This window comes from Sciurus vulgaris, assembly GCF_902686455.1.
Source record: "Sciurus vulgaris genome assembly, chromosome: 9".
Taxonomy (NCBI): Eukaryota; Metazoa; Chordata; class Mammalia; order Rodentia; family Sciuridae; genus Sciurus; species Sciurus vulgaris.
In genome coordinates, this window is record NC_136469.1 from 93,593,900 (window position 1) to 93,608,266 (window position 14,367).

The window sequence follows — 14,367 nt, forward strand, 5'->3', positions numbered from 1 at the left end:
CACTCATTCATTTATTCATTCATCAATGTGACAAAACTGTTTAATGCCAACTCTGAATCAGAATCTAGCTCACTATAGGAATTTACAGATGAATGCTCACTGCAGGAATTTATAGATGAATATTAGTTGCTGCCATTCAAGAAGCAGAAAAGTACTAAGAAACCTAAAAATCATACTCACATGCCTCTATTGTGCCACAGAGTATAAATCATATCAGAAGAGGGGTAGAGAAAGCTGTGTGTTCAGAAGGAAAATTACATTAAGTTGGGGTTTCTGGGAAAATATGAAGGGAAAAAGTGAACAGGACTATGATAATTGAACATTGTTAGAATTAACATCCTTGGTGAAGGAACCAACCTGAGCACATATATGGAAGTAATGGTGGAAGATGATGCAGGAAATGTGAGTGAAAGTTACATTTAGGAATATTTACATTCTTCTTTTTCTGAAAAAAAATTTATTAAGAAGCATATTTAATAGAAAAATATATTCAGTACTTTGGTTATAGCCATGTCTATTGTAGTCAAAGAAGGCATTATATAGAGTGGAGAGATGTCATTTTGAAGGCACTTAGTGTTGTCCAGATGAAAAATAACAAAGCCTTATTCGAGGAAGTGGTAGAGTTAATTGAGGAAAAAGAAGAGATGAATTGTAAGCTATTTACATGGGATAATACTTTGGATTTGGCAGCTAATTTGTTGTGAAAGACAAAAGAAATCAAATTGACCCATAAGGGACCAAGACTATGTTAGTGTTAATAACAGGAAAAGAAAGTGATGCATGGTTGAAGGAGGTAAAGAGAGATATATTGATTTCCTTTTCTGGAATGACAGTGGAATACAGACAAATGAATAAAATAAATCTATCATAATTACAATATAACTCTCAAATTAAATGAGAGAGATATTGGTATTAAATACATTGGTGGAAATGAATAGATTGAGAGGAGAGCAATAGAGAAGTTCATGCAGAAGAACTTTGGAAATGTCTATATATAAATGTAGAGAGGAACAGGAGTGTTGGAAAATAGTTCAGGATTTCAGTGATTAAGAATGATTAAAAATTAAGATGAAGATTTTGGGTTGGAGTTTAAGTTGTTATTTGTGTACCTCAGAAGAACAGATTTTTATTGGAAAAAAGAGTACTTTGCAAGAACTTTGCAATTAGTGAGTGGTTGATAAAACCAGGAGAGACTAAGATTTGGGGATAAAGCTGAGAGGTGTAAGTTGTGTGAATTTCATAGTGATCTGAATAGAAAAAATTGGAAAACAGCTGATGAAGCAACTAAATTCTCTGTAACATTCAAGACAGGTGCCGAACATGAGAGACAGTTAGCTCAGAGGCACATGTTGGGCTATTCATCCCAAAAGAATTAATGGCTGGTGGAAGAAGTAAGAGAAAGAGAACAGATAAAATGTCTGGTGTATATATATATGATGAAATGAGATTAAAAATTAGGTTTGGATGACTTCAGACTTCCTAGTGAGATCTAGACAAGATTATTTGCTGAGAGTGAGGAATACTGGCTCAAAAAAGAGGTTTCGTTCAAAAGGAGTTCGAATGACATTTCTTATTAGGAGTCTAAACGTCAGTTCAGGGGTGGGTATGGTAATTTCAGTTGTGCTTGATGCTGTGGGCTTGATGTGGTTGACTCACCACTTCAGATGTGGTTAATTGCAGCTTACTTTGTTCCAGGCGGTGTGGCTACAGCAAAGCAAAGCAAGATCCAGAAGAGGAAAAGATGCATTTTCATAATGGGCACAGTAAGCAGATTGTAAAAAAAAAGAGGGGGGAAGCTGTATATCATTGTTATTTAGATTTCTTATCAGGACAGATCATTTACAATCACTGGCCAAAAATATGTTATAAAAAAGCAAGTCTCTCACGTTCTTACAAAGTATATGGGCTTGTGCTTTGCTGACTGGCTATAGGCATTAACTGAATGGTTTATTCAATTCTTTAAAGAATTTTCTCATTATAATTATTAAAATAAAAACTTTGTCCTAATATAAAAAGCTATTACATTTCAAATCAAATTCCCAGACTACTTCTAATTCCTTGCTACACACTGTGTAGAAATCTATCATTAAATAACCACCAGGTTAAACGAATAAAACTTCTCAATATCTTCTAGCATTAAAGTGAAAATTTCTGTGAATAGATCCTATGGCAGCAGCCTTGGTTTCAACTGACTTGAAAAGCACCACATTTTAAAAGCTGCATAAAATCAAGTTTTTATAATGAACATATAAATTAACTTAAATGAGTTTTAATTATAGTATTTTAATATATTCATTTTTCCATAAATAGTGCAACAGTCGATTTGCCAAATAAATGAAAAAAGTGTATATTTTGTTTCTGCCACTCTACCATGAATATAACCTGCAGAAAGCACTAATGTCATTTAATATTGCAATTACAGTCCTATCTCATTTAATTTTGTTTATCTTCAACATGCACTGTGTGGGTGATATCAGTAGGCTTTAAAGATGATAAACTGAAACTCAGAGAACATTAGGGTTTTTGGTAAAGCCATGCAATGACAGAGGCAGAAAGAGAGGTAGAACTCTTTTTCTTTTGACTCTGTACCATACCACCAGAAAAGTTCTTTTAAAATGTCTTTCAAGGGCTGAGGTTGTAGCTCAGTGGTAGAGAATTTGCCTATCATGTGTGAGGCCCTGGGTTCAATTCTCAGCACCACATATAAATAAGACACAAAATAAAAGTCCATTGACAACTAAAATTTTTTAAAATGTCTTTTAAAACACCCAAATTAATAATATGTGATGATATTTCTATGTGAAACATAGAATAAGCAACCAGGAAATAAACTACTAATATTTCATTGTCCAGTTTAATAAACAAAATGTTCTTGATATACCTCTAAACCAACTGTCTGATTATCATTTCAAACTATATTTACCATCATATATACATTTCTTGTGCATATCAACAATCCAGATTTTAAAAATTACACAAAGTAATGTAGCTATACTAGTGACCCTCATAACTCAGGAGAGGACTTATCCTTGTAGCTCAGCTACTTCTAGGAATCACAGTTAAGCCATATTAGCATGTTAATAAAGTATATAAATTTGTCATTCATCACAGCTTGTATTTTAATGCCCATTATTTTTACAGTTAAACTGCCAGGTGTAAGAACCTATATTGATCCACATACCTACGAGGATCCCAATCAAGCTGTGCATGAATTTGCCAAGGAGATTGAAGCTTCGTGTATCACCATTGAAAGAGTTATTGGAGCAGGTATGATAGTGTGTGACTCTTAACTTTTGCTTGTATCATGGAATGTAATACATCACCGTCCTGCTCCAACACGGAATGTTTTTAATCTTACATGATTGACTTGCTTTCAAAGTGGTATGTAATTAATCACATGGTAATGTAACCCTCTGTGTACCTCATGCTTAACGATCACATCTGGTTGATTAAAAGAAAAATAGCAAAAAATATGTTTTCAAGTAGATAATGTTGTTCAATCTACTTTTTATATACATATAATGAATTTGTAATATCAAAAAGAATATATATAGTTCCATTCATCTTTTTCTTAAAATTGTTTCCCTTTTTCCCAGCTATAAACTTTTCTTCTTTTCTCTTCTTGTTAATAGTCCCACTAGAGTAGACAGGGAAGGAAACAGTAAGTGATTTTTAGGCGTTGCTTTTAATTTCTTTTTAAAATATTTTCATTAAGGTTCTATAGGTGAGAAGGATAAAGCTAAAAACCCTTAACATGTTTTTTGATCATCTGTGGATGATTTTTCCTAATGTACTAATTCTTTCTGTTAATATTGATAATGAAGTTTGAAGTCCACCCTTTTGACTGTTTTTTTCTTTTTTTTCTTTTCTTTTTTTTGGTCTAAGTCTTAAAACTTTGAGTTCATTGGAGTGTTATTAGAATAAGAATCTAAAATAACTTGCAACATTCTTTGCTATCTTTATCACCAGGTGAATTTGGTGAAGTTTGTAGTGGACGTTTGAAACTACCAGGAAAAAGAGAACTACCTGTGGCTATCAAAACGCTTAAAGTTGGCTATACAGAAAAGCAACGCAGAGATTTCCTGGGTGAAGCAAGTATCATGGGGCAGTTTGACCATCCTAACATCATCCATTTAGAAGGTGTCGTGACCAAAAGTAAGTACAACACAAGTAAATACAGAAGTGAAGGTATATACCACAAATATGTCTAGAAGATGATTAAGTTTAGGTTAGAAAGAAACCCACCAGAGTAATGTGTTAATTTCTGTAATGTCAAATTATTGTCCTATATTTTAGTAGATTTTCATCAGTTGATCACCAGTGAAATTAAATTTTCATTTAATATTTTTCCAAATGCATGTTTAACCCGTTCAATGTCAGAAAAGATGTATCCAGATAAAAGAAGCAGTAAAAAAATAAAAAATCAACGTATTTTTTCTACTGGCTTTTTCACTTTTTATACAAATGAAATATTACTATCTGAGTTTTGATTGAGGAATTGAAGTTTAATGTTTAACAAGAATCCTCTAACTGTAGGTGCCCTGCTGCTTGTAAGCAGTTTCTTATAGCCAGATTAATTTCTTTCATTCATTTATTTCAAAATTACGATATTATAAAAGTTCTAAAGAAAGCAATGGCCTCAGAAGATCAGAAAATTGTTTGAGACTTATTTTTTTTCTTTTTCTTAAAGTGAATAGAATTTCACATATATTTTAACTGTGCATTAGTATCTTGCAAATAAATGTGTTTGTGTAGAATGATTCCCAGCCAAGGATTTCAGATGATTTTCAGTCATTCAATAAAGCATTTATGTGACCTTATTTTCTTTCAGTTTCTTCGTTGTTTACCATACTTACATATTTTGATTCCTTCCTTTATCCCTGACAGCCTAAAGCCTATTTACTAAAATCATCTAAAAACTTTGGAAGGCTCACTCTCTAGACTTTTCTTTCCAGCATTTGTTGAATCTCCAGTTTCTATTAATCTAATTTCAGATTACATTTGTCAAATACTGTACAAATAATGTGTATTCAATAATGCTCTTCACCTGCAAAATAATTTCAATTGAGTTAATATTCATTTACATCATTTGTATTTAAAATATGAAAAAAAAGTAACAACAAAATTTTCTGTCAACAAAGAAGGACAAAAGTAACTAAATGACATACTTACTTGATATATAACAATTCCCAGCTGTGGTTCATTCACAATAAGAGAGAGATAAGAATTCAGAAATCTGTCACAAGTCCTATGTGAAAAAAGACATAGCAAAAAGTATCATATGAATGATATATGATCAACATATCTTTCTGAGAGACATTTTTAAAGTATCTGTATCTAAGGGAAGTAAACATCTCCAGTAAAGGTGCCCTGGATCAATAGAGCCAAAGAATATAATAGCCTACAAACGAGGGATTCTTCAATGCTTAGATTTATTTCTTCCTCCAGTTGAATACCTGTCCAAACATTTTTCCCTTAATGGAAACCCAGAGAGTGTACTGATAGTACAAAAAAGAGCATTCTGAGATTTTACTGGTGAAAAAATGGTTGCTAAACAAAGGTACGAAGCGGGGACAAGAAAGAACCATCCAGAAGACAAGAATAAAACACTATTTTTGAAATGAATAAAAGAAATGAAAATATTTTATAACAATCATGTCCTGAAAAGAACGTGTGGAGTTATTTGAAATAAGAATATAGTGTGAAAAATATGATCACAGTTACAACAAAATAAAATCAGACTTTGATGATTATATTCTATTTGAGAGGGGTTACCTCAGAAGGATATCAGTTTATCAGTGACAGCATGTGGAGCTAGATAGTATAGGAACAAGAATCACACTAAAAAAGCCAGGTGCCATGGAGCACACCTATATTCCCACCCACGTAGGAGAGTGAGGCAAGAGAATTGCCTGAACCCAGGAAATTGAGGACAGCCTGGGAAGCACAGTGAAGCCCTGTCAAAAAAAAAAAAAAAAAAAAAAAAAAAAAAGGGAGGGAAACCGAGAAAGACTGAGAATCCTATTAAAAAGACTCAGTAAATTTCTCTCTTATGCAAGAAACATTAACATAAAAATAGTTCTTAATGATAGCAGTAGTGATAATAGTAAGCAAGTATTTGGTAAATTTTTCATCTTCATCTCATCCTTCATAGCTTTCAAATTTACTTTCCTAAAAATAATTCTCATGACTTCACATCACCCAGGCTAAGTGTAAAGTTCTGTGGGCAGCTGATCCATCCTCTATAATAAGATGCACTGTATAGAACAGTGCCATATCATTGTTATTATCATGTGTTTTAGTTAGCTTAGTGTTGCTGTGACTAAAACACCTGAGAACAACAACTTGAAGAAGGAAATTTTTATTTTGGCTCATGGTTTCAGAGGTTCAATCCATGGTCCAACAAATCCATAGTTCTAAGGTGAGGCGGAGCATCAGGGAGGAAAGGTGTGATGAAGGAAAGTAGTTCAGAACATGGCAACAAGAAGCACAGAGAGCACTCTTCTAACCAGAGACAAAATATAAACTCCAGATGCCCTCCCCAAGTGACCTACTTCTTCCGACCAAATCTTACCTGCCTATAGTTACCATCCAGTTAATCCATATCAGTAGATTAATCCACTGATTACATTATAGCTCTTTTAATCTAATAATTTCACCTCTGAAAACTCATGCATGATTTTTTGGGAGACACCTCATATCTAAACCATAACATATGGAAGACCATATTCAATACTGGTCAAGAAAAGGGTCTATGGATCCAGTGCCCTGATTTGAATTCTGGTTCTTCCATAAGCTACCATTTGGTTTTATACAATTTAGGTAAACATTCAGAACCTTAGTTTCCTCATCAATAATATGAGGCAAGTGTACCTCACAATATTGTGAGGATGACATGAATTAATACAGATAATTTGTAGTGGACATGTCACAGAATAGGTACTCAATAAATATGTAGTTTTTACATTTCCATTTATTGATTTTCCTATGCTCTGAACTCCTATATCTATTTTTCTCATATCTTGCCTCTTTCTCTGAGACTTACACCATCATGTTCACTATCATTTTAATTCCTTCAAAACTCTATTCAAACGTCATCAGCTCCCTGAAAAAGTCACTCCTCACTTAGTCCTGAAGTAATCTTTTACTCTTTTGAATATTGTGCCTATGTAAGAATTTTTTCAGCAATCTATAATGTTCTTTAATTTGCTACAGAAGTCTTCTCCAATTTTTTCATTTAATTTCATCTCTTTTGCATATATTCTTCAACTTCCTTATAAACAATGTGTGCTCTGTGAAGAGACAGCTAATGGCCTAAATATTCATAGAAACCTATTTTGTCTAAATTTATGCCAATCCTTGAGCATGTTACTTAAAAATTTTGAACATCGATGTCACACAAAAAGGAGAAAATAATACTTGTCTTAAAGAATTATTATAGAGATTAAATTAAAATGTGTTTTTGTGTTTTTATATAAGCATATGTGTGCATGAACAAAATTATATGAAATTATATAGTGTAAAATGTATATTTTAAAATATATGTAGGGGGCTGGGAAGATAGCTCAGTCAGTAGAGTGCTCGCCTTGCATGCACAAGGCCCTGGGTTCAATCCACAGCACCAAAAAAAAAAAAAAAAAAAAAAAAAAAATATATATATATATATATATATATATATATAAGTGAATATATTTTATTAGTGGATGATGTCAAAAAATTATTAGAACTAATATTCACCATGCACTATGGTGCATGCCTGGGGCTTGGGAGTCTGAGGCAGGAGGATCAAGAGTTCAAAGACTGCCTCAGCAAAAAGCCAGGTGCTAAGCATCTCAGTGAGACCCTGTCTCTAAATAAAATACAAAATAGTGTTTGGAATGTGACTCAGTGGTTGAGTGCCTCTGAGTCCAATCCTTGGTACCCGCCTCCCCAAAATAAGAACTAATAATCATTTACTTTCCTAATCCCTTAATTTATTTATCACAGGTCTTCATTTTTGTAAGTAGGTATTCACTGAGCTAAATTAAACTATGATAATCTCTTATAGTAATGTAACCAATTTTTTTCATATACACTGTGAAAACCTTTATCTTTAGAAATAAATATCAATATCAACAAATATTACCTCCAAATTCTGTGAATTCCATTATTTCCAATATTCTAATCAAATATTCTGTTTGATGTTGCAACACAACATAAGGCTACACATATAAGGAAAGCAAAACAAATCCTTAAAATATGTTTTCTTTTTAACTTCCTGACCTACAGGAATTGAAACTGTATTTCCTCTTTTTAAATGCAACTTTCAATGTTCAACTTGGGAAGTCTTCAACTTGTTTCTAATTTACCATGTTGCAACTCACTTTGTTTGTGTCCTTAATTTCATGCTTTCTGATCTGATGCTAATTTATTCAGCAATTATTCTCAACCTGCAGCACACAGATAATGAGACATAAGTGCAACTAAGTCTTGTGATTTTTCTGATTGAAGCTGAGGTGGGGAGTGTAAGGCAGCATTCCTTTGGGTAGTGTCATTGAAAGACTCTAGCTCTCCTCTGTCACTGCCTTACCTGCTGGAACAGTGAGACTGCATTCAGATTCCTCTTGGGATTTGTTGGGACACTGGATACATTATATATATATATATATATATATATATATATATATATACACACACACACACACACACACACTATATATATATTATACACACACTTTTATGCTTATTACATATATAATGTTATTATATATATGCATATATATATTATACACACACATATATGCTTATTTCCATACATTATTTATTCATTCATTCATTCTGAGGGATTTCATGGCAAATGACATAAAAACCCAAAGATCCTGGCTTAATTGACTCATTTACAATGCAAGACACTAGTGTTATATATACACAGTGCCAACTTTTACTATTTAATGAGATTCAGGGAAAAAAATAAAAAGGAGAAAAATTTATAATTTTCACATTGCAGCATGCTTTGCTGCTTAAGATATCATTTCCCACCAGTGGAAAATTACCCAAACTGATTAAAGGAATATTTCTATTAAGTCTTGGAATTATTCATAGTTTAATTTCTTAATTTTGAATCATGTACCAATGAGCTTCATTCCCTTATAAAATTAATAAATTTAAACAAAAGATTTGAGGAACCTTAATCTCTTCCTTACTATGGCCCAAGGAAATAATACATTCAGTGACAACTGATTACTTATATGTCCAAAAGTTCACTTATTACACTCATTGATAATTATGTTTCAAATGATTATTTTATTAGATCTTACTAGGTGACTTTCTTTTTAGAGGACCTTTTTAATATTAACTGGTGCTACTACAACAATCTTCAAGCTAATCTTCCATTTTGGCATTGCCCACTTTAGTCTATTCCGTACACAGTGTCTTCAGATAAATTTAAATAAATCCCTGCTCTCCTGTTATGTTCATTACCAAAAACTGACCAAAATGCATAAATTTTGATACTTAACCTGATATAATTTGTTCACATTTCCATATTCCATTATCTCCTTTTTCAGCAAGCTCTACCGAGTTCTTGTTCTGCTGCTTTGAAATACTTCACTCAGCCCTAGAATGTTCTCTCCTCTTTCTGCTTGACTTTTAAGTTTAATTCAAATGTGGCCTTCTCCATGAAATCAGTGTCATCTGTCTTCAGTTTTCCTTCAAGCCAGAGTGTCTGCATGGCAAAGAGTAGGCACTTCACAATTTTGAAGAGCTGAGTCAAGGAAAGCTTCCCAGTTCTACATAAAACACATGCTTCAGAAGATAAGCTGCAGAGGACAGAGGTTCCTGGGTTCCTAGACCAGTGCCCAACATGTGCAGAGGCTTCATGTACTTGTTGAATAACCGCATTCTTAGCCAGAGACAATCTTAACAGTGCCAGCAGCATTTCTCTGCACTTCGTCACACTGTACATTATATTGGAGTTCTATCTGCACGTTTTATCACCCTTAATATACAATGAGTTCCTTGAAACTGACAGGTTTATAGTCCCCTTTGTGTCTGTCACAGGGATAAACACAATAGGTGATTTTAAAAAAAGATATAAATGAGGAAGTTTCACCTTTATGTATAAGTAAAAAGAACCAATAAAATATAAATAAATAGATTAGTGAAAGGAAATGCAGCAGAGTAGAAAAAGGAGAGTGGGTGAGGGGAGGGAGGATGGGAGAAAAAAGGGAGAATCATGAACTGAAATCAAATTCCACGTATGTATAATTTTGCAGGAATGAACATGATGACTATGTATAAATATAAAGCTCTAATTTTTAAAAATTTTTAAAAATCCAATGAAATAAAATGAGTGAATGTATAAATTGCAGTAAGATAAACATTTTAAACTAGTTAGGATATTATGGTATATATTCTAATTTTAAAGCCTTTATTCTACAAAGTCAGGGACTTTAAGAAATAAATAAAAATTCATGGAAAGAAAATTCTCCAAGACTCTTTGCACAGGATCTTGCATATATCAGTTGTTAATACAATTAGTCATTAACATTGTTTTAAGAATTGCCTAAGCTTTGTGTTCTTCTTCATATGTTATCTCTTTCAATTTGTGCCACAATGTGATGTGATAAACACTATTTATTCTCATTTTATTCATTGTAAAATATAGTTTAAATACCTTATCAAGTATTACAACACTACCAAGGGATAATGCCAGATTTTAAAACAGTTCCTTATGCTCCAAAACACAAGCTGTTAAACAGTGTATAAAACTGAGGTAATATTTCATCATTCTATGTACACTATATTAGAAACATGCATTCATTCAAAAATATTAATCACTTAATGTATGTCTCCCCCTATTAAACAGCAGGAATCCACCAGAGATTACACAGACTGAGTCCCTGCTGTTATAGAGCTTACTTTGGGTAACTGAAACAGAAACTACAGAAATAAATGCACTTAAAATATATCAAATGGAGAAAATCAAGCTGCGTGAGGGTTAAAGCTCTCGTAACCCAGTCATTTCACCTCCAAACTTTCTTGCACTGCCTCACATATAAGCTTGTGATAATAAGGGAACACCTATTATCTAAACTATAACAGAACTTCAGAGAAAGGAGTTGTCATTTGGGGGGAAGACTTTAAGGGAAACAAGGTTATGATTGATAATGGGTAGTTCAGTTTATGGGCATGCTAATTCTGAGGTACCTTTTACCATGTAACTACAGACATTGTGAGGAAGTTGGATTTCCTTTTAGTTCTGATAATATAAATGAAAATGTTAAAATGTAAGTACATTTGGATTTTACATTGAACAAAATCAAATTCTATGAATCTGTGATACATGATGATGGAAATAATTTTAGAAGAAAGTGCAAAGAAAAGCCAGCTCATTAATTGGTACTGTTTTTTCTTTGTTATGGCATATATAAAGAATGCCATAACATTTTTATATGGCTTAATGAATACACATAAAATAATTATGGGAGATTTATGAGATTTCTTTCTTATAGAATCTAAACTCTAATCATATAAAAGAAATCTAAGTCTATAGGACTAGAGATTTGCTGATTTATAGATCATGAATGAATCATAGATGATTAGTAAATGAAATCTTATATTTCAAAGACATTTTTATTATTAATAAGAGAAAATTTTCATATTTGATAGTTTCTAGATTCTCTACCTCTTGGGAATTAATAATAATTTAAAATAATGATGAAACCCATATTTACAATTGTTATCCATCATCACAAATATCAGGACAATTCTAATTCCCTTTTAATTTGAAAAATAAACATTAATTGAGAAAATTTGTATCAGTGTAAATAATCTGAAATGAAAGGATATTTTCAAAAGCTTGGAGTTTCTACCTGGAGAGACATTTTGTATTTTTCTGCTTTTTTTCCAGATAAGTCATATATATAGGGTTTGATTTTACTGTATTTCCCCAAATAAAAATTACTTAAATGTAAAAATTATTTACTTTAACGTATTAACCACCCGAATCAGGACCACAGTAGATTAATATATCTAAGTACCTTTCTAAGGTCCAAATACTCCTTCAGTTTTTGTTGTTGTTTATTATTTTATTTGTTTCCTACTTAATAAATATGATCATGTACTTTTACTATTTTCTGACTCACCATTTATAATTAATTCACCCTATTTGTATTATTCCAAGGAATTTCATTTGAGGAAAAAAATGAAAGTAATTTCAAAAAGTTGCACAGGTAAGTATACTAAATGGAATACATCCCAAATATGATGGTAGAAGGAAGTAAAACTATAGGCATACAGGTATACTCAAAGGCTTACATTCAATCTTTTACAAGTCTTATAAAGTGTTTCTAAGAGAAACCCAGTAACAGTTGTTTTCTAGGAATTATGATGCTTCTCCATGAAATGCTCCCTGGTAGCCTAAGTGGTGTCATGTGTTTATTGATGAACTAATGGTTTCAGAAAAGCAGATAGTATAAATGCTAATAAAATGTCATGATTTAACTGCAACTCTTGTGATGTGGCCCTGGTTAGTGTTTCTCAAAACTGAGTGTACCTCTGGGGATATTGTTAAATTGCAGAATCTATTTCAATTGATCCAATAGGGGAGGGAGATTTTAATTTCTAACAAGCTCCCAGATCATGCCTCTGCTGCTTTTCAGAGTCCATACTCTAGAAGCAAGAGTTAGATCAGTGTTTCCCAAAGTTTGTTTGATGTAATCTTTAGATATCATATGAAAAAGAGTTACTTCACAAGGAGTGGCATATTCTCTCCTTTCTTAGAAATTTGTAATAGATGTTAGCACCAAAATAGTACACAGTAAGAAAACAAATTCATTTTTTATTGCAGTAAGAAAACACAGACAATGAGATCTATCCTCATAAGAAACATTTAAGTGTAGAATACAGTATTGCTAACTTTAAGCACAGTGTTGTACAGCATACCTCTGTAACTTTCATCTTGTCTATCTGTAACTCTATGGTCATTGGACTGAAACTCCCTACTTCCCTGTCCTCCCTGCTTCAAGCGCTTCTACTCTCTGCTTCCATGTGTTTACTTTACGTAGATTAAATGAAATCCCAAATCACTTCACAATAACCTGCTTGGAGAGTAGGATACTGATAGAAGCTGCTGACAGTGATTAAATAGCTTGATATGACAGATTCATAATTACCAAGTTTGTATTAACACAGTGAGTATTGGTAAGATTTTAAAATGAAATTTAAAAATTGAAGTAAATATTTCAAAAGGACATCACAACATGGAAGAAAGGAGAATAGCCGTAAGTTCCCAGTTTGCTTTTTATATTACTTTCTCTAGTCAAATAATGTATTGAACCTTTCTGAGCCTCACTGTGTTTCCCTGAAAAATGTCTGTAGTAATATCATGATTTTAGAATTTTAATAACAATTAATAATAACATAGTGCCTTGCAAAAATAGGCACTCAATAAATCAATAAATAGGGGCTCTTTTATGATTACCAACATAAAAGGTGAATTCCACAAATAATGTGTTTCTGCTTCATAGACTCCACCTGGGTTGGGTCCTCAGTAAATAATATAAAGTAATATAAAACCTCTACTCTGTGATTAAAATCATGTTTTGACATGCTTTATGAGCTCCTTTCATATGGATTTTTGATAATATGCTTTCAAAATTATTGGCAGATCTACTCTTTGTCTGTACTTCCAGCTGGATAATAGAAAATGATTTATACAGTTTTATTGAATTTACAAGGGTTAGAGTAGCCACGTTAATTATTGCTATGTCATTCTGGAAGGCTAGCAGGAACTGAGACAAAACATAAGCCAAACTAAATGTAATTAGCATTAAAATGACTCAAGCATGAAAAATAATCAAATGGGTCCTGAAGTGTTATTCTCCTCAATGAAAAAGATTCTACTTGTTTGCAAATATTCATTTTAATTGCTTTTCCCTCATTATTTGAAATTAGAGAGGTATTTTAGGTCCCTCTCATATTTCTCAATAACACTTTTTTAACATTATGATGTATGGTATCATAAATAACTAATCTAACGTTTAGAATAAGGTGATAGCAGCTGAAAATTCTCACAGGATAAGTACAAGGTGTCCACCTTACTAAAACATAATGATTGTTTCTTTTCAATTGTATGTTATTCCATGTTATTAAGTTTTCTGATCAGAGCATTCTCTTTAGAGTACACATTCTATCTTCCAAATTCAGTGAATTCTGTGTTGAATTTAAGACAGATTGTTACCCAAGAAAGGTAATTTTACATGAGAATTCTATCCAAATCCTTTTCCCTAGACCTTGGGTAAGCAGTATATATAGTCAGACTTCTGAATGTCTCATATCCACAGATTTAACCAGTTACAGATAAAAAATATTCGAGAAACAAACCAC

General features: G+C 32.4%; 1 protein-coding gene across 10 annotated transcripts in view; it reads left to right on the top strand.

Annotated features, from left to right (window-relative positions):
• Window positions 1-14,367, top strand: part of EPHA5 (EPH receptor A5) — a 337,472-nt gene that overhangs the window by 287,580 nt on the left and 35,525 nt on the right. For all 10 annotated transcript variants that reach the window (XM_079152970.1, XM_079152972.1, XM_079152971.1 and 7 more), the window contains 3 exons: window positions 1,696-1,763; window positions 3,142-3,267; window positions 3,970-4,155. In XM_079152970.1, coding sequence (XP_079009096.1) covers window positions 1,696-1,763; window positions 3,142-3,267; window positions 3,970-4,155 — 380 coding nt within the window. The remainder of the gene's footprint in view (window positions 1-1,695; window positions 1,764-3,141; window positions 3,268-3,969; window positions 4,156-14,367) is intronic.